The sequence below is a fragment of the Carlito syrichta genome, unplaced genomic scaffold (genome assembly GCF_000164805.1).
Source record: "Carlito syrichta isolate Samal-C Ts95f unplaced genomic scaffold, Tarsius_syrichta-2.0.1 Scaffold124679, whole genome shotgun sequence".
In the NCBI taxonomy this organism is placed as follows: domain Eukaryota; kingdom Metazoa; phylum Chordata; class Mammalia; order Primates; family Tarsiidae; genus Carlito; species Carlito syrichta.
In genome coordinates, this window is record NW_007068775.1 from 27,546 (window position 1) to 53,968 (window position 26,423).

Here is a 26,423-nt window from a genome sequence, read left to right on the forward strand (position 1 = left end):
TTGTCCAGAGATTATAAAAATTTCCCCTGTACTGTCATGTTAGTAAGGTTTAGGGAGAGAATGGAACTAAAAAGGCACCTATTTAATCCCTTATCTTCAACGAGAAAGTTTATCTGTACATTTGTTTTGTTTTGTTTTTGCGGTGGATGTGGGTGGGAGGAAAAGAGAGGATGAAGAAAGGATGGACTAAAAAAAACTATGCATCTATTTTTTCCAAAGTATTCCTGTTCATCCAGGATCCTGATGGCTATAAAGTTTTGTTCTCAAATGTACCTCAGTTCTTCCACTGCTGTTCCTGCTGGCTGCTAAGGACAGCTTCCATGGCTTCCTCTCCCTACTCCAACCACAGAGGTGCTGTTAGGTGCTGAGGGCCAGAATGGAACCATGAGGCCAATGGGGGCTGCTGCAGACACTTCATCTCCCTCTTGCTAAGCTCATTTGAGGCCAGCCTCCCTCCATTCAGAGTTCTCAGAGACACCATTCCAGAAGAATCTTTTCCCTATCCCTGTCTTCAGATAGTTTTATTGGGTTGAACACATAGTGATTGACTGCAGCCAGGTCCAGAAAGCTCAGTCTAGTCCTTCACTTTCAGGGGCACAGTTTCTTCATTCATAAAATAAAATATTCTGTCAAAAATTTCCCAAGGCTTTGATAATATAGGATTATATTAAGATAGAAAAAGATTTTAAACTATCAGCATAATATAACATACAATATTAAATGCACTGCCTTCCAGACCCAACTTAATCCATCAAATTTCTGCTGGATGTTTACAATGTGACAATGAAGGATGTGGCTCTTGCTCTCAAGAAACGTGCCACATGATAGGGATAGGAGTTACAAATACATAACCTGTTTAAGGAAGAAAGTGGGTGAACCCACTGGAGTGGAATAGAGAATACACTGCTGCAGCACAGAGGAAGGAGAGGTGATTACTGACGAGGAGAGATAGGAAAACTTTGGAGACGTGGACTTCTGGTTGAAACACAACCAAGGCAGGAGAGAGAATAGTAGCTGAGCTACACCTTCTCATTGAGCCATGAAAGGCTTTGCCCAGAGATAGACCCAGAACAAAGTATACTATGTTTACAGGGTTTGACAACAGATGGCAGGTGGGAGTCCAGGGTAGCATCTGTAGTCAGGGAGACTTACGTTGTAATGAAGTGTTCCAACATGTTGCCGTAAAGGCTATTAGGGGGAGAGGATAGTCAGAGATGTAAACAGGCAGGCAGGCAGGCAGACGCATTATGAACATCTTAGCAGAGAATAGGGCACTAGCCACCAGACTGAAGTTCAGGTGCAAGATCCTAGGACTAGAGAAAGTCTTTATAAGTAGAGAAGGTTTTGCAAGAGCAAGGCTGTTTTTTTTCCCCGCAGAGGAACCAGTAAACCATTCAGAGTGCCCAGCAAGGAGTCAGAAACAGGCCATTAGATAGTGGTTAGGGAACAAAGTTGGAGGGGGATTGATTCTTGGGAGTAAAGTCAGAGCCCAGTTACCAGCCCTAGGTGTAGTTGAGCAGGATCATGGCAAGATTGAGTCCTAGAAAATCAATATTTTTTCCATTTTGGGGGCAAGAGATAAACTTTCCAATAAAGATCTCATAGTGCCAGTGCTGACTAAACATAGTCTGTTATTTATTCTTGTATATTTGGTTAGAAAGTATATAAATTTAGTTATCTTCCTCACTGTTTAAATTCTTGTAACCATAACTAAAAACTCCTTTAAAACATCATATGTATTTGTATATATGTGTATCCATATATTGTCAAACATATGTATATGAGGGGAGACCAAAAAAAATAACCCCAGAATTATCTTTTTGAGGGCAGGTCCCTTGAAGTACAGGCTTCTCCACTAGCTAAGTGTTCTAGGAACCCATCAGCAGCAAAGTACCAGGTAGCATTATTGTGAGAGGCTGCATTTGGCTCCAGTGAATTTTTTGGCGATTCTTTCAGCACATTTGCTCATTTCATGATGGGTAGTTTACAAGTGCACCTGCCTACACCATGCAGATTGTTCAGTAGTTTTTAACCAAAAATGCCATTACCCATGTCCCAGTCTCCTTATTCATCCGATCTCACCCTGAGCAATTTTTTTGTTTCCCTGGATAAAAAAATCCTCAAAGGGAATTGTTTTATTAATGTGAAAGAGATGAAACAAAGATGAAACAAAGAACGGCAGAAGCACTAAAAGGCGTCAATATTGATGAGTTCAAAAGTCATTTTGAGCAGTGGAAAACATGTCTCAGTAGGTGTATTTCATCAAACAGAGAGTACTTTGAAGGTGACTGAAGTTTAAACATGTAAGAATAAATACACAATTTTTAATAAATAACTTTCCCTTCATTTCTTACAGTTTCATGGTCCTCTACTCACCATGGTTGACCTTGTAGACCTGTGTGTAGATATTTCAAAAGGCTGTGTCTACTTGGAGCAGATGCACTTCATTCACAGGTACAATGGCATTCTGGATGTTGGCACAATAATTGCAAGTGGTTTGGGTAAAACACACAAGATAATTGAACACTTTTGTTCCTTCAAAATATCAATAATTTCTGTAAAAAGTTTCTCTTTTCTACAGATGCAGTAGTGTTACTTGTTTGATCTCTGGAACCATATTATTATTATTATTATCATTATTAAATATTGCTTCTGCCATAGAGATCTAGCAGCTCGGAATTGCCTTGTCTCGGTTAAAGACTATACCAGCCCTTCAAGGATAGTGAAGATTGGGGACTTTGGACTCGCGAGGGACATCTATAAAAATGATTACTATAGAAAGAGAGGGGAGGGTCTGCTTCCTGTTCGGTGGATGGCTCCAGAAAGTCTAACGGATGGAATTTTCACTACTCAATCTGATGTATGGTGAGCTCAATGAGACTCAGAAAAATGTTGGCAGAACAACCAAATGTAGAGCCAAAAGAGATCTTAAACTTGCTTTTATTATGTGAGAAAACAGAAGACCCAAGAGGTTAAGTGATTTGCCTCAAGCTAAAGTAAAAGCGGGTGGGACTATTCCTGGGTCTCACAGCTTACATCTCTCCCCTAGTTTTGTTATGAAATAGACACATTTACATCAAGTATTTTATTGCACTCCAAAGATGTAAAAACATAAGACTAATAGGAATTGGTATCCATGAATTGATATCCAGGTGTGTGCCCAAATGTCTAGTATCTTAGGGATCATTCACTTATAGGTAAATTTTAAATCATGGATTGCAATAAAACATCCAAAAAAGGTTTGGATGTCTTTTTATTATTTGAATAAAAGCCCTCATTTTTGTTCCTTGACCCCAACTTTTGATCAGAACTACTCAAAATGTAAGGATTTGTTCAATGACTTTTTAAGCTGGTCTAGCCTTAGACAAAATTGGGGATGAGATAAAAGTGGTCCTCAGTGCTGCAGCTTTTATTTGTGCCTTTACTCTTGATATTAACACTCTGTCCCCTCAAACTTGTGGGGGAAATGGTATAGTGTTGTCTTGCTCACCCCACTTGTGTCTGCATGTTGATACTCTGAAAACCTTAGGTAATGGAGGTCTACCGTAGGTTTCAACCAGCAGGTGAGAGTGTGTGTATGTGTGTGCATGCACGTATGTGTCCATGTGTGAGTACACGTGTGTGTGTGTGCACCTCCCCAAGCCTATCACCTTTGAAGTGTTGCTCTTATATGGTGACCTGTTCTACTTTTTCTGAATGTCAACCTGCTTTTAAGGTTCTCATTTGCCTTTTATGGGGCCATTAATGCCAATCACAAAGTAGAACCTGATAGCCCCAGGAAAAATGATGTTGGAGAAACTACTGTAAACCTAATGTTTGTAATAAGTCTAATTAAAGCAAACCCTTTGATATCCTTAGGTCTTTTGGAATTCTGATTTGGGAGATTTTAACTCTTGGTCATCAGCCTTATCCGGCTCATTCCAACCTTGATGTTTTAAACTATGTGCAAACAGGAGGGAGACTGGAGCCACCACGAAATTGTCCTGATGATCTGTAAGTCAATTATGTAAAATTAAGCACCCAAAGGACAAAAACATGGGCAAATGCAACCTTAGACCTCATTAGTATGGTATTTTAAAGTAAAAACTGGAATTTATTTGTACATCACAAAAAAGCGTAAATTGATTGTGCCAGTTAATTTACTCATACACTGTGGTTTCTTTTTATTTATGTATTCACATGATAATTCACTCAGAAACAAAATTTTGGAGAGCATCCATTTATACTTCTGGTTAGGTGAATTCTAATAAATAAAAAAAAGCTCTCTCTGTGTGTGTGAACATACACACATATTCATTGTATTTTGGGAGACTTGATTTGACTAGTATCTTACTCTACATATGAAATGACTCTACCAAAGAGAGATATACCCTTTACAAGTTGGATTACATTTGCTGATATAAATGATAAGTATTGATGGGAAATAGTATTATTAAAAATTACACATGTTATAATCTGTTTATGAACTCAATTCAAAATGGCTAAGTATTAGTGATTCTATCAACCCCTGGCCATTATTGGATTCTAATAGTGACACTGGAATAGTATCTTTTAGTGACTTTTAGTCTAATTATAAAAGGAAAAAAGTCAAGTTTTTATGCTGAGCACTACTTTGTCTCTTTGTGGACAACCCCTATAGAAATATCAAGTCTTGAAACTTTTTCTGAACGGTTTTACTCAAGAACTTTCTAAGAGAACAAATATTAACACATGTACACTCTACTGTGTGTCCTATACCATGCTAAGGATTGTGTGGCTTTCAGAGGTGTTTAAGCTATAGCTGCAGCTCTTCAGCATCTCAAAATGTATCTTGAGTAAAAAGACATGCACGTGGAGGAACAGTTGGATGACAAGCCAACATGTAATAAAGTGCTAAACTGTGTGGTACAGACAAGTGCAGAAGGAATTAGCAGTATGCACATGCACATCATGGTTGCACTGCCTTGACTATGCTGTGTTATTTAGAGGATTATTCAGACTTGAGCCAAAAGATGATTAAGAGCTGGGCACCTAGGTTGGGATGTTCTACTGGCAACTGTTTTTGTGTTATTTCAATCTTCTAGCTAGCACTGCTTGTTTCTGATTTAGCTTTTTACAATCTCTGGGATACTTACAGGGAGATCAGATATATACACAATTGACCAAGTTTGGTCATAGTGCCTAACTCTTTGGGGGTGAAAATGGGGGAATAGTCTACAAGTAAAGGGTAAGAAATTATACAGTATTTGAAAACCTTAGGTGTAGGACTTGATAAAAAAAAAAAGGCTGCATACTTAAATCTGAAATAAATTGTAATTAAATAGTTACAGAATAATCATTGTTTCGCATCTCTTACACATCTGTCAAGCACTCAGAAATTTTTGCCAGAATATCAATTGCACAAAACTTTCCTTATGCTGTTAGAATTTGATCTGGCATATTCTACCCTCCCTCAAGAATAAATGTGCTTCCTCATAATCATGCAATATTTTTGGATAAGCCCCTTAGAAATCAATCACTGAACTACACATTTTGACTAATGTGTTTGATTATTTTGTTTGGAGAAGGGAGGCAGAAAAAAATGTTGTATTGTGGAGTAGAACAATGTAGGTATGCTGAACATTGTTCTATCCAAACGTGCCCCAAAATGCAACTATAAAGAGAAAGAAAGAGTTCCTGAAACATATTACTGATTGTGAGTGGGAAGAGATGATATTCTGTAGAGTTCATCTTGAATAGTGTATCAGTTGGGTTGCCCTAATTTTTATAAAAATATACTTTCTTTGCAAACAAAAATTTCCATTAGCATTATTAATAAAAAGCAAACAATGCTCCAAGCCCTCCAAGTGCTGCAAAACTCTGCCAAGCCTCCAGGAGGGTTAAAGATCCATTGCCAGCCAAGAAAACAAGCTGGGCTGGGAATCAGAGCTCTGAGCGGTGCCATTCAATCTGGCCACGGCCTTAAGTTGTCATGATAAAGATTAACTACTCTCCTTAGAGTACAGAGGGGACTGATTTGTATTTAAAGCAGTTTTCCGAGATCACAGACCCAGCTTAGAGGGTTGAAAGTCTGCACTGAGCCATGCTGCACCTTCTATTCACTGCTTAGATACTCAGCACCTGGATACACTCTGGGTCAGGCAAGCCCATAGATAGCCCTGCTGTACTCAGCTATTCATGGAATGTGGGGTTCAGAGCATTCCTGCCCTTCTCTCCATGGGCAGGAATATAGGGTAGAATTCTCTTCAGCTTTTAGTTTGCACAACAACCACACCACTCCTGAGAAGAAAAAATGGGATCAAAGGGCAGTCTTCTTCAAGTGAGAGCTCTTTGGGGTTCTGAGACACACACATCCTAGAAGCAACTGGGGTTACTGCAGAATTCCTCAGATGTAGGAGGCAACAGTGGAAGAACATGAAGACTCAACATCTTATTTTACCCTTAAAGATATGTACATGCTTTGCTACTAATGCTACATATTTTTATGCTAATTTGTTCTCTCCAGGATTGCGTCTAATGAGTGATGATAATCTTTAAATCTGTATATATTTTTTTGCTTTGTTTAAACACCTACAGAAATGTGATCCCTTAATACTGAAAGGTAATACAGAGTTTCCATCTGTTGAACCTCAATTTTTTTGTGAATTCAAATACCTTAAGACTCATAGAGAAACTAATACTGAGCAGGGCTAATAAGTCTCGTGCTATTTTGAAAAAAAAAGGAGGCAAACAGTAGTGAAGAGGCTTGCATGGCAGGTAGAGGAATTGGAACTGGAAAATTTAGCCAAATGAGGAACTTCCCTAGAACTGGAACAACCATCCCAGGTACATTTTAACAAACATGAAAGAAAGGACCTGTGAGTTTATTTAGAGTAATATATTTGGATATTTGTAACAATTACTTAGTGGGGTATAGAAAGCATGATATAGAATGCTGACAAGTGCATAGTTGTGTAAGGGAATATCCCCTATGCAAAAGCTATAGTTATTTATTTACTTGAAAGATTTAAGAAACAAAATTTTTAGGATTATTAATTCTTAAAAGCCTCTTCATTGTATTCCATTGCCAGTTTATTGCTGTTTGTGAACACACATTTTATTCTTTACCTTTAGATGACTATTGCTTTAGATAGCTCCTCTTTTCTTAGTCCTCATTTGTCCGTGGATGATGGGACAGGAAGGTTTTAAATACACAGGTTATATGTGCTTGTCATCAGAAAGTTAAGAATGGTAGGATTCAATATAAATTAAAGTCTTCATAGATTTTAAAAAAGGATATCTGCTTATGTGAATTTTGTAGGTTGAATAGGAGGCTGAATTTTGGAAGCAGAGTCAATGGGCGAGGTGCAGGCAGCTAAGCGGTAGCTGCGAGGATTTAGCTGTAAGGCTTCCCTCTCCCCTCCTTCCTCCTCCCTTGCCTCTTCTTCTTTCTCCTTTCTTCCTTTTTCTTTCATTCTTTCCTTCTAAATAATCTTCATTAGGTATCTTGAATACTTTTTAGGATGAAACAGGTTATAAATAAATAAAATAAGTACAGTAGTGCTCCCTTTTCTGTGAGGGATATATTCCAAGAGCCCCAGTGGATGCCTGAAGCTACAGATAGTACCCAACTCGATATATACTCTGTTTTTTAATCTGATACCCAAGAAACTAATGAACAAGTGACATATACAGTGTGGAGATGCTGGATGAAGGGATACTTCATATCTCAGTCATGACAGAGTGGAATGGCATGAGATTTCATCATGATACTCAGAATGGCATACCATTTTAAATTTATGAATTGTTTATTTCTGGAATTTTCCATTTAACATTTTCAGACCACATTGACCACAGGTAACTAAAATCATGGAAAGCGAAACAGTGGCTAAGGAACTACTGTAAAAATGTCATAATTGAAATACAACAAGTCTTGACTGATGCTATCTACACCTTGGCAGTACTTTTGAATCATAACTTCATTTTCAGAAAGGAATCGCCTCCTATGGAAAATTATGATACTTTAGTGTTTTTTCCTCAACTCTGAGGACAACCCTCTAGATTAGTTATCCAAATTCCACTTTATTGTTTAAAATCCATGATCTGATATCAGTTATGATAGCATATTTCAAAGCCTAATAATCTTTCATTGAAATGTTTGTATTGCCCCTATTTTTAAATGGTACAGGTTTTATAAATAAATGCATAAAAAATTACATTGTTTTTAGTTTCTCAGCTATGATCTAACTTTTAAAGAGTAGAACCAAGTTTGGCACTCTATGAATGTAAATTTCTTATAATATATGTGAAAAGTCATCAGATTGATACATTGAAAACAGCCCAATATTTGGCTTCCCCATGACATTCTGATATCAAGTTCTAACCATGTCCTGAGGTGCTTGTCAAGAGATGGAACATGTGGAAGTAGGGATTGCATGCCACATTACAATAGAATGGAGATGGCACTGTTAGTTCCTAAAATAGATACCAGCTATCTTAAATACATCTATAAGAATTTCTGGGTCATTGTCACTTAGTGATTGAATATAATCTTGTTTTGGCTCAATTGGCATGATCTTAGTCCAAATCACCATTGTGTCTCACCCAGTCTTCTTTACAATTCCCCCCTATAATCCATTGCCCACATATCAACTAGAGTAATCCTTTAAAAATGTAAAGCTTGTGCCTGCTTAAAAGCTTCAAAGGCTTCCCATTGCTGTGTCATAAAATACAACTCCTTGCCAGGCCTGTGAGACCTGTGTGATCTCCCCTTCCTCCTCTGATCTCAGACTCCCCCCTCAGTGACCATACTTCAGTGACACTGGCTTTCTTTCAGTTCTAAAATGTGCCAAGCTCTTTCCAAATTTAGGACTTTACACATGCTTTCCTTCTCATAATGTGTTCCCTTACTCCCATCCACACCCTATTCTCATGACTAGCATCTTATTTTCCTACAAAGTTCTTTGGCTTAAATGTTACCTCTGCAGATGGGCCTTCTGTGAGCAACTTTCCCAAAATGTTTCACACCTATTAGGATTCACATTTGATTTCTTTAGTACTTCATAAAGAAATCGTATATTTATTTGTTGATATAGTAGTACTACTATTTTTAAATATCTGTCAATCTGGGTTGCTTGTGGATTCTCTTTCCCTGCCCCTAATCTGCGTTATAGCTCCATAAGTCAAAAGAGACCAGGTACTTAAGTTTTTAATAAGTCTGTAGATTGAAAACCAGTCTTGGAATAGAGAGACAGTTATTGAGAGTTCTTTATCTTCTTGTTAGTGTACTAAGTACCAGGTTTTAACTGTGTATATAAAAACACACCGTTTTATGCGAGATAGTCAAATAAAAAAGAGAAAGTGAGTAGAACCCTTACTCCTGTAAGTCCTGGAGAAGTGTGGAAAGAAGAGAATTTGACAGATAGAGGTAAAAGGATGAAGATATTGGATATCTGGGTCCTCAAACCTTTGAGGTTTCAGTTAGATGAAGTGGTCAACATAAAGGGCCTACGTCTTGGTGGATGATTACCCACACCCCCTAAGTTTGGGAGGATGGCAAGCAGATCATTGAGCAAGGAACACCCCCACTTTGACATGGAGAGACCCAGCATTATTAAGAAGATGGAATGACATGTCCAGAGCGAAAAGGTCTAGCTTGTGCTTCCAAACTTCCTTTGTTTCCCATGTAGGTGAACATTTTGTTGAAATCTAGAGTTTCTCTCAAGGAGCACCCTGTGGGAACACAACAGAAACAGGAAAGGATTCCCTGGGCCTTGTCATCAAATACATGACATGATAGAATCTCAGAGAACCCTCCAGCTATGGAGAGACAAGGGAGGACCAGTTTAGTGGGAAAGGGCCAAAAGAATCAGTCAAGAATTAACAGACTGCTGATAGCAGCTGGTGCCTACAGGATGGGCCAGACCAGTTGCTCCTTAATGAATTCTGGATTAACCACCAAGACTAACGAAGCTCTGGAGGGCACAGTGAGGTTCAAAGGATCCTTCACCGTGCCACTAGAAGTCAAGCCTCTCACCTGTCATATTCTGACATTATCTTAGGAGGGCAGAGGTGGTAGAGATGACCTAAATAAGAAAGACTGGATTATTGTCCAGAAAAGACTAAAAGGTACTTACAAAGAGTGCTCACAATAGTGAATTGGACTAGGTTACAATACACATTGTGCTGAATGAAGTTACTTTTCTTCTGCTAGGTTGAGAATCTGAAAAAAGACCTAGTTAGTTACAGATGATATAAGAGAGTTACAATTTTTCTCTACCCATATGAGTTGTGATGTGATCCATTTTGTCTTCGTCTTACATTTATTACACATCACCTATGGGGACAGGAGCCACATGGCCATATCCCTAGCTCCTGAGACCCTGCCAGTATAAAATAAGTGTCCAAAATCTTTTCTGAGTGAATGGAAGAGCACTAATTAAGCATGCTGCACAGGCATTTCTAAGACAAGCATTAAGGAAAATTAAAAGTTTAATCAACCTGCTCTGGGAACCCAGTCTTAATTAACCTGATTGTGTAATGAACAGTAAAAGCACTGGCATTGAACCTGAGTCACACCTCTGGTTGTTCTGTGCCAAATATCTGTGTGGAAGGAAATAAATCTTTTAAATCTCAACTTCTTCAATGATTTTTATAGCTTTTACGTTCATTATGTGTTGAGAAGACATTTTCCAGTCATCTACTTATGTGAATTAATAACTGTTAAAATAATGTCAGCTTTTTAAAAGAAAGATGTTTTCAAACAAACACGGTACTATTAAAAAAACTACTCAAAAAACCAAGGCTTTGTTCTAATTCATTTATATTTAGTATGGAAAGTGGGTAATAATGTAAATTCCCTTACTTCTAAAATGACCTTATCTGGATTGTTGGTCATGACATCCAATCACCATTTTCTCTCCCATCTTTACCCATATATCCAGGTGGAATCTAATGACCCAATGCTGGGCTCAGGAACCTGACCAAAGGCCTCCTTTCCATAGAATTCAAGACCAACTTCAGCTATTCAGAAGTTTTTCCTTAAATAGCATTTCTCAGTGCAGAGATGAAGCAAACACCAGTGGAGTCATAAATAAAGACTTTGAAGGTAAGTTTGATTGTTCAAAATATTCTAGTTTTCTCCCCACTGTAAACTGAACAGGGTTAAGATGAAATGTACACAGGAGGCACTTTAGCCTGGGCAAGAAGAATAGTACACTGGCACCATTGTCATATTAAGTATTTATTTTATTCCCCTTTAACAATTATTTGTATTGTGCACTAATTTTTTTTAAAAAAGAAAGTTCTATGGACCCTGGATTTATAGTCCAAGGTTGTAAGGAAGAGAATTAACATTTTACATTATATTTTCATGAAGTCTGTTCTCCTCTTCCTCCTCGCCTCCCATCAGTTTGAGCATCAGGTGCACAGTTGCGTTAATTACAGACTCTTCGCTTATGGTATGTTTCTATCATTGGTCTATGCAGGGCTTCTCTCTTGTTTGTTTGGTCCCTTTATCCCCACATTCCTCTTCTGTTCTACTTCCTCCCTCACGCTGCCGGATAACCATATCTTTAGTGAGTATCTTTTATTTGTATGATTTCCTGCAAAATGTGTATTGCTTTATATGTATGAATGCTTTTCTTTCTTTTTGCATTAAGCACTGCATTTTAAAGATTCATTTATGTTGCTATGTAGGTATCTAACCCTTTGCTTCTAACTGCTGAGTAATTTTGCTGTGATTATCATAGTAAATCAGGTCTTGCTAAGATCTAGTCTGATTTGATGACTTTAGTATTTTGGTAAATAAGACAATAACTTTCTGGAACCATTCTCCTGTGATGGACAGACTCAGCCTTTTCGTTCAATGTAGGGAACCAAACAGAATTAAAACACAGTAGTCATTTAATTCATTTCTAAAGTCAGATTTACCATATGTTTGCCTAATTGAAAGCAGAGAAATAAATTTTAAAATGATTCTCTTCAGCTGCTCCAGAACTCCTTCCTGTTCTTAAACGTCCGTGAAACCTTTTGTTTACTTAAATGCAGACATCCTTGCTTAGAAATGAAACTGGCAAGATGGACAGCAACAAAGAATCTCTCAGAAATTAGGCTTGTTTGTATTTGCAGTGACTCACTTTTAGATGGACAGTGCACATGAGACCTTTACCTTGAGAGCTTGTTTGGAGGTTCTAGCAGGGAAGTACAGCTACTTGCCTACCCTTGATCAAAGAATCATCTTCCTCTATCAGGGAAGGCCATCCTTTTTGACAAACGTTGTAACTTTGGGAGGAACCCAAATGGAGTAGTGAAGGAAGAAGGGGATATTTGTCTAACCAGACAGATCAGTCAAATCAACACTGGTGATCAGATGGGTGAGAGATATTGCAGCCTATCACCCTCACATTTGAGACTTTTATCTTGAGTGATGCACTTGACTAGGAGCAGGAAAAAAGAAGAAGCCCAAGGACAGAGATCTACTTGTTTATTCTTTTGACTACATATTTTGGTAGCTTTGGATCGATGATATAAGCATAAGACTTTGGTCATGCAACTTTAACATAAACTGCTAAGCAACAGATTGGAAAGGTATGTACTTGCTTTGGCCATGCATCATGGCCCTCTTTAGAATAAACCTTTAGAGCAGTCTCACGACTAGATAAAAAAATGTGGTACATATACACAATGGAATAATACACAGCCATAAAGAAGGACAAAATTATGAACTTCACAACTTGGATGAACTTAGAGTTTATAATACTGAGTGATCTACCACAGAAACAAAGAACTGAGTATCACATGTTCTCACTCATAAGCAGACCTTGAACAATTATCGTAATACTAGGAGAAAAGGATTGGCAGTAGTGGGAAACTGCCGGGGCGGAGGGTGGGTACACCTCATCAACAAGGGTACCTGCATAATGAACATTTGTATATCTAATCCTGAATTGTACGCCACATCTTTAAGATAAAATTTTTTTTTTTTTTTTGAGTTGAAGTCTCACTCTGTCGCCCAGACTGGAGCGCAGTGGCCGCTCCTGGCCGCCGCAGCCTCACCCTGCTGGTCTCTGGCAATCCTTCCCCCTCAGCCTTCCAAGCTGGAACTATAGGCGCATGCTACCATGCCCAGCTAATTTTTTGATTTATTGTAGAGATGAGGTTTCACCAAGTTGCCCGGGCGGGTCTCGAACCCATGGGCTCAATCAATTCACTCACCTCAACCTCCCAAGGTGTGGGATTACAGGCTGAGCCACCGAGCCCATCTGATAAAATTTTTTTTAAAAGAGTAGTTTCACATTGGCTCTGCCAGCTTTCTCATCAAGGACTGAACTCAGTCTAAGGGTGCCAATGACAGAATACTTTGGAGTCATAACCGTGATGGCAATCCCATCCTTTTGTAGGGTTTTGTGTATATACTTGCCTTTGCAAAGATCACATGGGATTAGGAAAAAAACATATCCTGAAATCATTCTAGGTACTAACATCCTTCTCATTTTCTATACATTTATTTAATAATGCATTTCTCTGAATTTATATTTTAAAAACAACTTCAGCAGATTTTTAAAATTTTTTATTAATTTTATTTTAAAGATATGGGGTACAATTCAGGATCATGTATACAAGTAGTCATTGTGCAGGTAAAGTTTGGGCCTCCCTTTGGTCCTCACTTCACCTGGTTTGAGATCAAGTATCCTTATTGATGTTATGTACTCCCCTCCCTCTTCCAGCAGTTTCTGGCTACTACCAATTCTTTTCTTATAGTATTATGGTAAATTTTCAGGGTCTGCTTATGAGTGAAGCAGATCGTTACTGATTTTGGGAAAAGGCACAGTGGTAGATGCTTGTATTTAATGTGTTTTATTTGTCACTTTAAAGAAAAAGAAGAGAATATTTCTTTTCCTTGAGAAACTGGACTCAATTTATCTAATTTTGTATGCAAATTTTATTAGTGAACTAAGCTTTTACTGGTGATTGTGAAAATTGTCTTTGCCACAGGACTGTATCTTTTTCCATAGGAAAGACAAGTGTCATTAGTTCACTATTGAATAATAGTGTTTTGTGCAAGCCATTTGAATCTGCTCCTGCCTGGCCTGTTTCTTATTTGTCATAATACCCTCAAGTTTGGAAACTTTAGAGGAACCACAATCTGGGGTGGTTTGCCAATATGTAAGATTACATCTTTTGTTCCTAGGATAGATAGATGGTGGTAACTGGGTTGACCTGAATGCATACATATCTGAAAAGCAAGCAGAACATGGTTTTACTTGCTTGGCATTGAAATCATGTTTTTCTTTCTTTCTTTTTTTTTTGAATTGGAGTTTCACTCTTATTACCCAGGCTGGAGTGCAGTGGCACACTCATGGCCACCTCAGCCTTGACTGGCTGGGCTTAGGCGATCCTCTAGCCTCAGCCTTCCAAGTAGCCGGAACTATAAACTCATGCCACCACGTCCGACTGGTTTTTGTGATTTATTGTAGAGACGAGGTCTCACCAAGTTGCCCAGGCTGGTCTTGAACCCCCAGGTTCAAGCAATCTTCTCGCCTCAGCCTCCCAAAGTGCTGGGATTACAGGCTGAGCTACCGAGTCTGGCCAGCATGTTTTTCTTACTAAATCACTGCTCTTATCTTTAGCAAACAACACTTGACTGATAAAATTCCCATTTGTTTGTGAATATAATTTTGTAGACTTTTTTTTTTGAGTTGGAGTCTCACTCTGTCGCCCAGGCTGGAGTGCAGTGACATGCTTCCAACCACCGCAGCCTCGACTTGCTGGGCTCTGGTGATCCTTCCACCTCAGCCTTCCAAGTAGCTGGAACTGCAGGCACGCGCTACCATGCCCAGCTAATATTTTGATTTATTGTAGAGACAAGGTCTCACCACGTTGCCCAGGCTAATCTCTCACTCACGGACTCAGGCAATCCTCTTGCCTCAGCCCCCCAAAGTGCTGGGATTATAGGCTTGAGCCACAATGCCCAGGCTAATTTTGTAGACTTTATAAATTAAGAGCAATCATTCTCTTTTTAAAGATATTTTTGTTATTTTTCATCAACAATAAACGTGACTCCTGATTCCTTTCTGGTTTTCCTTCTTGCTTTTCCAGTAATTAATCTCAGTAACTGCTCTTGCTGTATTCCTTTATAACTGTACCTACATTTTAAGATCTTTGTTGTAAAAGTCATTTATATTTATTGTAAAAAATATAAAATTATCTAAGCAGAGTAAAAAAAATGTTTTCTCACTTCCCTGGGGCAGCCAAAAGTAAGAATTTCATTATATACTTGTGGATATTTTAATTGTATATGTAACCATTTCCGTTTACAGAAATGTCCATTTATGTATGCTTGTGTATATATTAGAAGGAGATAAAACGGAGGTACTCTAGAGGAATTGATGGACTGTAGATTTGCTAGTCAGTTTTCAATCACTTTGTTCTCATTTTTAAGGAAAAAACCTTATTTTTAAGGATGTGGTGAGCACATGATTTTACACTGCATCTTCTGCCAGAAACCAGGAGAACAAGCATTCTGTGTTAATGAGAGGGACTCCATGTGTTATCGAGTGAAAGTGTTGCTTCTCAGTGTGCTAGAAGCCAATACTATAACATTAAATTTTTGTGAAAAACTTTTTTTCTTCATTTTAGATTTTTATTGCAAGTTGACCAACAAGGAGACAAGAGTCCAGCTCAAATCTGTCTCCCTGTCCTGGCAGTAATTTTGTTACAAAAGGTTTAGAGCGTGGATTCCAGAATTACTAGGTGATTAGTGGAAGGAAAGGAGCAATCTGAAAAGTCCTCAGGCATATATAGTTATCTCTTCATGCTACCTCATAGATTGCATGTGCAAATTTGAGGGGAGTTAGTATGAAACATTAGGTGAAAATTTGCTGGTTCTGTGCATACTCTAGTTGATCATTTTGGTTTCAACAAATTTCAGCCAGTTTTGTTATTTTACAAGCAGAGGAAGTTTCAACATTTCAGCAAGTTGTTTCTTTTCTCATCTGCCATCCTGCAAAATGCAAGAATTTCTGTTCATCATTGGTGTCTTTAACTCTTTGGGCCACATTTTCACATATTCTGTAAGAGTCCAGAGAAGGGATACTGAGTCCACACTATAGCAGAGGAAGAGTCAAGAAAAGTCACAGAGAGGAAGTTACTTCTAAGCTGAGTTCTTCAGAGCTGTGAGAAGAAAAAAAGTATTTCAGGATAGAAGAAGCAGTATATAGAAAAGCAGAGAATAATAGAGAATGGAGTACTCATAGAACAGCACATACTTCATTACGCATGAGAGTGGGACTGGCAAGTGATAAAATTGAGGGGACATTGATCACACTAATCAAGGTAAGAAGTGGAAATTAATGAAAACTGGATTAATGAATGGTAGCAGCTGTAAAGAGAAGAAAAAGAAGTCCACAGTTATAGAGGTTGATGCTATGGGACTTGGTGACTAGTTGGGTGAGGAAGAGAGAGGGAACAATGGTGAATCCCAGTGATTTGAGAAACTAGGTGAAAAACAGCATTATTCCAAAATGGAGAACAGAGGAAGAGGAACAGCTTTTCATGTTAGAGCTGGCTATAGGATATTTAAGTGAAGAAGCCCAGTACACACTGAGATATAGGTTCACACTCACTCGAAAGGTCTGTCCTAAAAAAAATATGTGGTTGAAGTTAGGGGGTACCTGAGGTCATTAGAGAATATGGCAATAGAAGAGAATGAATAGTGGGTGGGACCCAAAGAACAGCCAGTATAGGAGGAACTAACAAAGAAAGATGGTGGGCCTAATGAGGAGAAGCCACAAAAGCAAGAGAAAAGCCATAAGGGAGTGTTCTTATGGAAACCCAGAAGAACCAGGATCACAAAGGAGGGAGTGGTCAACCCTTTTGATGAAGTGTGCCCCTCCCTCCCCTGGCAGTTTCCCTCAACTGCCAATCCCATCTCTCCTCCCCTGGCAGTTTCCTACTACTGCCAATCCCTTTCTTAGAGTATTGCAATAATTGTTCAAGATCTGCTTATGAGTGAGAACATATGGTACTCTGTTCTTTGTTTCTGTGATAGATCACTGAGTATGATAGTCTCTAAATCCATTCAAGTTGCTGCAAAGTCCATATGTTTGTCCTTCTTTATGGCTGCATAATATTACATTGTATCTATATACCACATTTTTAAATACAGTCTAGCTTCGATGAGCAGCATGGTTGGTTCCATGTTTTTACTATTGTGAATAGAGCTGCAACAAACATGCACGTGCAGGTGTCTTTTTGGTAGAATGACTTGAATTCCTCAGGTTATATTCCCAATAGGGGGATTGCTGGGTCACATGGAAGGTCAATTTCTAGTTCTTTCAGAAATCACCACACTGTCTTCAAAAGAGATTGCACTAGTTTGCATTCCCACCAACAGTGTAGAAGCATTTCTTTTTCTCTGCATCCTTGGAGCATCTGTTGTTTGTTTTATTAATGATGTCCATTCTTACTGGGGTTAGGTGGTATCTCATTGTGGTTTTGATTTGCATTTCTCTGATGATGAGTGAGGCTGAGCACTTTTTCATGTGTCTATCGGCTGCTCATATATCTTGTTTTGAGAGGTGTCTGTTCATGTATTTTGTCCACTTTTTAATAGGGCTGTTTTTTTGTTTTTGTTTTTTTCCTTTCTGCATGTCTGAGTTCCTTGTAGATCCTAGATGTTAGGCCTTTGTCAGATATACAGTTGGCAAAAATTCCCATTCTGTGGGCTGTCTCCCCACTCTCTTGATGGTTTCTTTTGCTTTGCAGAAGCTTGTCAGTTTGATGAGGTCCCACTTATCTATCTTATCTCTTATGGTATGGGCACTTAGGGTTTTGATCAGGAATTGGTTGCCAGTTCCAATTTCCATAAGGGTGTCTCCTGCATCTTCTAATATTCTTATAGTTTGAGGTTTTACACTTAGGTCTTTGATCCATTTAGAGTTAATTTTTGTGTATGGTGATAGGTACGGGTCCTGTTTCAATATTCTGCATGTGATCAGCCAGTTTTCCCAGCACCATTTACTGAATAGGTTCTCCTCTCCCCAGTGGTTGTTGTTGGAAGCTTTGTCAAAGATGAGTTTGGTTGAGAAATTGAGGCTTTTCTTCCAGAATCTCTATCCTGTTCCATTGGTCTGTATGCCTGCTCTTGTACCAATATCAGTCTATTTTGATTATTGTAACCTTATAGTAAAGTTTGAAGTCTGGAAGTGTGATACCTCCTGCTTTGTTTCTTTTGCTAAGGATTGATTTGGTTATTAGTGGTCATTTATTTTCATATGAGTTTCTGTATTGCCATTTCCAGGTCTGAGAAGAATGATGTTGGTCACTTAGTGGGTATTGTGTTGAATCTGTAGATTGCCTTTGGTAGGATGGATTCTTCCTATCCATGAGCATGGTTATTTTTCCATTTGTTTGTGTCTTCTTGAATTTCTTTGAGCAGTGTTTTGTAGTTCTCATTGTAAAGGTCTTTCGCTTCTCGGGTTAAGAAGATGCCAAGGTATTTGTGTGTGTGTGTGTGGCTATTGTGAACGGGATTGTGCTTTTTTTTTTTTTTTGAGTTGGAGTCTCACTCTTGTTGCCCAGACTGGAGTGCAGTGGCCACTCCTGGTCACTGCAGCCTCCACCTGCTGGGCTCCGGCAATCCTTCTACTTCAGCCTTCCGAGTAGCCAGAATTACAGATGCGTGCTACCACGCCCGGCTAATTTTTTGATTTATTATAGAGATGAGGTCTCGCCTGCCCAGGCAGGTCTCAAACCCGCGGGCTCAGGCCATCCACTCACCTCAGCCTCCCAAAGACATGGGATTACGGGCTAAGCCACCGATCCCAGCTGGGGTTGTGCTTTTTATTTGGTTCTCCGCCTGCTTGTTGTTGGTGTATAAGAATGCAACTGTCTTTTGCACATTTACTTTGTACCCCAAGACTTTGTCAAAGTCCTTTATCAGTACAAGCAGGTTTTTGACAGATCATCTTGGACTTTCTAGGTATAGGATCATATCGTCAGCAAAGAGGGATAATGCAACTTCCTCTTTTCCTATTTGAATGTCCCTGATTTCCTTCTCTTGTCTAATTGCCCTAGCTAGGACTTCCAACACAATGTTGAACAAGAGGGGTAAGAGTGGGCAGTCTTGTCATGTTCCAGTTTTCAGGGGAATGTTTTTAGTTTCATTCTGTTATTTATTTATTTGTTTATGAGTCACTGTCCCCCCGGCTGGAGTGCAGTGGCATGATCACAACTTACTGCAGTTACAAACTTCCGAGCTCAGGTGGTCCCTCTGCCTCAACCTCCTGAGTAGCTGGAACTACAAGCATGGGCCACTAATTTTTTTGTTTTTTTGATAGAGATGAGGCCTCTCTATCTTGCCCAGGCTGGTTTCAAACTCCTGGACTCAAGCAATCCTGCCTTGGCCTCCCAAACTACTGGGATTATAGGCATGAGACACCATGCCCACCATCGTTCTTTTATTTACAGTGAAATTCTGAAGATAAGGACTTGGAAAAGATATGGAAATCACCAAAAAATGTGAAAATTGAGATTGTGACTTAGCAAGAGAGGAAAGAGGGAAAAAATACAACTAAAGGCAGAGTTTGCATATTTGCTAGGTATAAATAGTGAAGTAACCCCTTCAAGACAAGCCTAATGTTAATTACTTTTTTTAAATAAAGGAGAATGTGTTTAATAATGGTTTGCTGTTTTGCAGACAGTGGACATATTTAGGCAAGAGTAAGATGTCTGTCTTTATAGTTGTTGTTGGAGGTATATAAGAAGATAAGAAAAGACATTGGAAAGACTATTTTAAGGGAAAAAATGCAAGGGGGTGCTTAGGATTATAGGGAGCAATAATATCATGCCTATCCTATGGTCCTACTGACCTAATGGGGGGAAAGGAGATGGAGAGAAAAGATTAGTAACATATCTGGGCATCTAGTAAAAATATCCCAGTGACTTCATCCAAACATTTGTGTAAACATCACCTCATCAGTCCCAGAGAGGTCTACAGGAAACAAATCTAAATGCCCCTCTGCTGTTCTAAACATAGCCAGTCAGCTGGCATATGTCTGGTCTGTAAATACCCCATCTTACTTGGAAGTCTTTATTTTAATATTTCCTTCTTAAAGAGGTTGCTAAGTGCATGCTGTCTTTGCTTAGGTTATCTGCTTTAAGCTCTGACCAATAGCTTTTTATTAAATATTTTTAAAGCAAAAATAAACAGACAAAACAACCTCTTTCCATTACCACGGTTTCTCATAAGCTCTTCACACAACAAGAAGATGTACTAATTGCTGGAAGCTTACCAGGGTCAAGTTACTAAATATTGCTGTAAGTATTAAACCAATAAAGTAGTTAGCTAATGATTTTTCTTTGACACATAACAACAGAATTTACAAAAAGAATATATTTGCCTCATATAAATGATTCTTTTTCAAACAACTCAGCAAGTAAAGAAATTAAAAAATTAAAATCATGTCTTGGAATGAAGTTTTCCAATATGAGACTTAATGGGTTGAAGTTATGGCAATGAAGTAGCTGATATGAATGGGTAGACTGTTTTATAGATTAAGTTTTTGGTGAAATTCTGAATTGTCCTTCAGCCTAATTTCTTTAAGCCCTTTAAGAACATTCTAACTTCCTCAGTCATATGGGCCACTGAATTACTTGAAGTTAAGTATCTTATTTCTTCCTGGCATTTAAAAATACTGTTCATTGCTATTATTCTATGTAGTAAGTTGTGAGTTTCTCACTGGTTACTAGTACATATTTGCAATTATCATAACTGCTGGATCTTTCCACAGGTATTCAACACTTAGGTACTAACAAAACTTGGCATCTGATGAAGTTATTTATTAGGAAGATATTTTGCAACACTAACTACTCGTGTAATTTAAAACATGACATAATGATAGCTGAACAATGAAGAGAAAAATAACATGATGCCAAAGAGGACGTGAACTTGTAGCTTGGCTGTCTTGTTCTTCAGCAGTTTGGAGAGTCTGCAAAAGAAATGCACAGCTCATGATGTCTATATACAGAGAGAGCAGAGATGTCGTTGATATGCTCTTCTAACAAAATAAGCTTTGTATTAAAGATGGAACTGATAAATAGGTAGATCCATTAAAAGTCTATCAGGAAAATAGGTACAATGGTGCTTACCTTAGTCCTTGAAATTGTTTCATTTTTCCTGTATTGCAACTTAAGTTCATTTCAAATAAACAAAACCTGGATGCATATCAGTGCTAAGTTCAGAAGCAACATTGTTTCATTCACTGCTGTTTCATCAATACCTGGAACACAGCTTGGCATGTAGTAGACACTCAGTAAATATTATCTTAATAAGTGACTATATTACTAAATCTACAAATATAGATCTATAAAAGCAGACATTTTAGCTGCTATGGAAAGATGTAAGCGTTTAAGTATTTTAGACAAAAAAGGGCCATCCTAGGGCCACTTAATTCTTATTACAAAAACTACAGTGTGTTCTACTGTTAAGGCAGAGTTAATCACCTCTGTACTCTCATTACATTTTATATATTCCTTTATAAATGCATTTCACCTTGTCACCGTCTGTATTACATCTGCTTCCCCATTAGACTGCAATAGCCTTAAGGGCAGGAAGCATGTTTTATTTATCTCTGTATTCCTTATAACACTTATCAGTCCTTATAAATATTTGCTGAACAAATGTATAAAGTTGGTGTTGCTATAATTCTCATACAGCCTGTGTAGTATTGCAAATAAAACATTAAAGAACAACTTTCATATTTGTTTTTGCAGGTAAAGATGGCAATATGATTTGTTTGAATTCAGATGACATTATGCCAGTTGCTTTAATGGAAACCAAGAACCAAGAAGGGTTAAACTATATGGTACTTGCTACAGAATGCAGCCAAGGTGAAGAAAATTCTAAGGGTCCCCTAGGCTCCCAGGAATCTGAATCTTGTGGTCTGAGGAAAGAAGAGAAGGAACCACATGCAGACAAAGATTTCTGCCAAGAACAACAAGTGGCTTACTGCCCTCCTGGCAAGTCTGGAGACCTGAACTATGCCTGTCTCTCTCACAGCGGATATGGAGATGGGTCTGATTAATAACATTGCTTGAGAAATATGAAGTTGAGATAAATACTCTCATTAAGTAGTTACTGGAAGAAAACTCTAGTAGAATGATAAGTATCATTGTGGCCTATGACTCCAAATTAATAGCACAAAGTTCCTGAGTTGTAATGTTGGTTCTGAGAGCCATGTAGATTCAGTGGAACAATCCTCATACCAACTCTCTGACCATCAGTAGAATTATGAGATGAACCATTAAGCATGTGGAAAGCTTAGGAAGACTCGTAAGTCCAAAAGGGAAACACTGCTCTCTCTCTCTTTCCCTTGTGGTACTTTAAGCCATTGCCCACCCTTCAGTCTAGGCTGTAAGAAAAATATCTTGGTCAGATGATTAGAGACAGAAATAGGTGTGTTCAGGGACCTGAAGGAGAGAGTTAAGTAGAAGGCTCAGGGGACCGACTGAATCTCAGATAGTCTCAAAGGGGGCAGAGGACATGACAAATAACTACACATACTGAAGAAACCAGCACCTGCGACATAAAAAATCACTTGGAAAGCTAATGCTGTGAAGTATTTTGTATTTTGGAAGCTTAAAACAACAGCTTCAGTCACATTGAAATTGGAACTATGAAGATCTCTAATTCCTAAAGTTTAGCATTCTGCAAACTTTAGGTTATATAAAAATCACCCCGACTTATGTGCTATTATGGAAATTAACTAGCATAAAGATTGCTTTATTTACCATATCTATTTCATATATAAAATACTTCAATTACATTTTTGTATCAAATTATTCTTAAAATTAGATGTAAGTGATTATACTATGTGGATTCAGGCTATGTGATTTTTAGTAACCACACAAAACAATAAATATCTAAATGAGAACTATTTTAAAAATTCTTCAGAGAATAACCAATACATTTTTTTTGCAGTTCTCCATTTAAGTCTTCAAGCCTTAACTGCTCCAACAGCAGCACCGAGGCAACCATTCTCCACGTTATTCAATTGTACACAGGAAGTTTGCTAGATATGGAGAACGTTTGGATTATGGCGTTTGCTAAAAATTGCTGTGGAAGAGGATCATGTATCCACTCCCACCAGGGTAGTTTAGTTTGTCTTTTAACGTGTTACTACCTAGAGCCTGCACTGGTGATTGGTTGAATGGCAAGTTATACAGAGAAGTGAACGCGTTGGTTCTATGGTGCGCAACCCCAAATTAAGGTTCAGGATTTGTGGTCACTCTGCCATATCTGATATTCTGCTGAACAAGGCAGGATATTTTCTGTCTGATCTTCTGGTCCTTTAATGGGGCATTTGTCGCTCTTTTTGCTAGCCCATGGTATAAAGTCCCTTCCTGTATTGGGGAACTCCTTCACCCTTATTGTCTGGGTGGGAGCTATGTGCCATTCGCTCCTCCAGCATCTCTTGCAGCAAGAAGGCACTCATACCCACCCACATGTCCTGCCTGGCTTCTAATTGAGAGCTGGGGATGCAAAAAATCAGGGACCACAGCGAGTCTTCCTTGGTGATGGTGCCAACTGCAGTTAGTCTGGCTCTGGCACGGAGGAAACAGTGGTACTGGAGGTGGCATCCAGTGTCCAGGGCCAGGAGAGTCAGCTGAGCTAGTCTGAGCTTGGGGCCTCTGGCAGCTGAACTGAACCGGTTCTGCTGTCTGCTTCCAAACCCTATCCTGGATTCTGCAAGTTATCCCCGTGCCCTTTAAATACATACTTTTTTCTACTAAATCAACCAGAGTCAGTTTCCATTGCTTGCTACCAGATTTATTACTCTGCTGGTTCCATGGGACTTCATTTTGTAAGATAAAAAAGGGATCAGAAATGTATAAAAGAATTACATTTGCAATATAATACATTTGCATTACAATTTAGACAATAGAGAATTCATGGGATATCTGAGGGGAACAGCCTATAGAATTCTCATGTTTCAGCTAAGAAATAAGGTAAATTAGCAGTATTTTAAATAATGAATAATACCGGTAGAGATATTTAATACAAAATGAAATGGACAGTGACTAAAAATCTCATATGTAAAATGTGTGATAGATTAAAATATTTGATAAAGTCTAGTTGGTTGGTTAATTGTGTAATTGTAATTCTACAATTGAAAGCTAATTCTGGATATATTAGATCTTGCAATCAAGAGGGAAAAAATCAACAATAGCTAAAAATGGCACTTGTTAAAATATGCTATTCACTAAAAGTTAACAGAAGAATAAAAAACTAGATACATTTTTTATTTGTAAAATGTGATGGGAATATTAGACTGGTAAGAAATAATGCCTTACAAAGGCAGAAGCTTTAATTAGTAAATGTGTATATGAAAAATCTGATTAATAGCTATCTAAATTCATTTAAAGTTTTCAAAGAAAGGGATTTGCAGTAGTGGAAAGCTGCCAGGGGAGGGGTGCACACCTCATCCACAAGGGTACCTGCGTAATGAACATTTGTATACCTAACCCTGAATTGTACCCCACATCTTTAAAATAAATAAATAAATAAATAAATAAATAAAATTGTTCAAAGAAAGGAAATCATTCATAAAAAATATTTAAGTAAGTAGAAAAGGCAATGTAGTGTTGGAAGCAAACACTATCTTGTTTAGGGTTTAACATTGCCAATTGAACAAAAATTTTCCTAGGTAAATTTAAAATGTTGACATAAGTCTGATTAAAATGCTTTACTCAAGACATCCTTGAGAAAAGAGCCCACTTTTGAATGCAGATGCTCTCTACACTGCTTTTCTGTATTGGCTTTCTCTTGCTTATTGGGATCTTCTGGCTTATTTTTCTCTGCTTATCTGAAGTTCACTCAGCCTCTAGGACCAGCTTATATTCCTATTTTTTGGAAATGCCTGCTCCTAACCATTTACTTCTCCCTTCCTAGAATTACTGTAGCCATTATTGTCTTTACATCTCATTTGGCAGTAACCACGTTTTCCATCCTATTTCTATGTGTTCTACCTACTCAAATAAATTGTAAGCTTTCTGAAGATAGGGCAGTGTCTTTTTTTTTCTTTGTATATTCTCTAAACAAAAGTTTAATGGATTGATGGGTTTCTTTTCTTACTATATTTTTCTAGCATATTTCAGAACAAGTCATGGTCCATATGGGGGATGCCAGAAAATTGGTCCAAGGGATTCTTTCAATCTTGAGTTATCTCCTGAGACCTTGACAGATAGCTTAGAGGAGTTAGAGTTTGAAGTTTAGATCAGACATAGTTGAAAACTTCAACTTCTGGAAGCCCTTGGTGAACAGATGTGAATGGAGGCAAATTTTATTTTGTCATTCTCAGATTCTCCCTTGCCTCAAACCCATCTTTTCCCCCTCTGAACAGTCTCTGTAAACGTAGGATAAATATGGGGTATCCTTTACTTCTTCTCTTTGGCACTCTCTCCTTGGTAAAAGGAAGCCTGTCCAACTCTCTTGTATGCAACTGCTCAGGGTAACAGGAAACCTGAATCAGATGGTTTATCCCAACCCTTTCAAGCCTTTTCATACACAACCAGAAGAATTAAGGAGCCAAAATATATCCCAGCCACTATTGAAAATATTTCTGGTTATTTCTTTCTAGCTTTTTCTCCCCCATGTGAGTTTATTTTCATGGCTGAAGGAGTTATGGTTGTATTTCTCCTGTTTTTGTTTGCTTGTTTGTTTTTCATTTAACATGGTTGCATAAACTTTCCCTCATATTATTGAAAATTCTTTGCAAATGTTTCAAATGGCTGCATTAAAATTCCTTAAGATAGATATACTACAGTTTACCATTCCCTTGTAGATCTACACATTCATTCATTTGGTCATTCAATAAATATTTATTGAGTGTCTATAGTAAGTATTGTTATGGGTGCTTAGAACAGAGCAATCAACAAAGCAAAGTCTGCCTTGATGGAGATTACATTTTAGCATTCTAGTTAGAGAAGGAGACATAATAAATAAATGAAAATATATCGATAACTGAGGAAAAAACTCAGCACTTGACAGTGTTGTAGAGCTCAGGATATGTAAATGTTTGGTCGAGGTAGATCTGTTGCAAAAACCTGAAGTTCTGAAACTTAGAACAGAAGTATTTGGGTGACTACCTCAAGGATTTTGACTCAGTAGACACTTATGATCCCTCAGAGCTTGTAGAGGTGGCCCACCCCTCCAAAGTAAGAGCTATCACTTTCTCTGCAGAGGAAGATGTAACAGAGGCCTCTACCCAGCAGGTAAATGGTGCCCACTCGGGAGCCACACCCACCTCTTCTCCTGACTGCCAGGTCAAATATGCTAGACAAATCACAGCATAACTTGACTAGAAATATGCTGGGTCTGATAAAGAAGGAAAGAAATTATATCCCAAAGGAGCTACAAGAATTAGCTAACATATACTCGTGGCAGCTGGGGCAGTAACACTGGA

The 26,423-nt window shown here is 38.3% G+C and overlaps 1 protein-coding gene across 1 annotated transcript in view; it reads left to right on the forward strand.

Annotated features, from left to right (window-relative positions):
• LOC103249947 (proto-oncogene tyrosine-protein kinase ROS-like) overlaps positions 1-22,072 on the forward strand; it is a 45,975-nt gene extending 23,903 nt beyond the window's left edge. Inside the window, exons 11-15 of the mRNA XM_008048561.1 lie at positions 2,357-2,454; positions 2,662-2,865; positions 3,859-3,993; positions 10,902-11,065; positions 21,733-22,072. Coding sequence (XP_008046752.1) covers positions 2,357-2,454; positions 2,662-2,865; positions 3,859-3,993; positions 10,902-11,065; positions 21,733-22,043 — 912 coding nt within the window. The 3' untranslated portion in view covers positions 22,044-22,072. The remainder of the gene's footprint in view (positions 1-2,356; positions 2,455-2,661; positions 2,866-3,858; positions 3,994-10,901; positions 11,066-21,732) is intronic.
• The last annotated feature ends 4,351 nt before the right edge of the window (positions 22,073-26,423 follow it).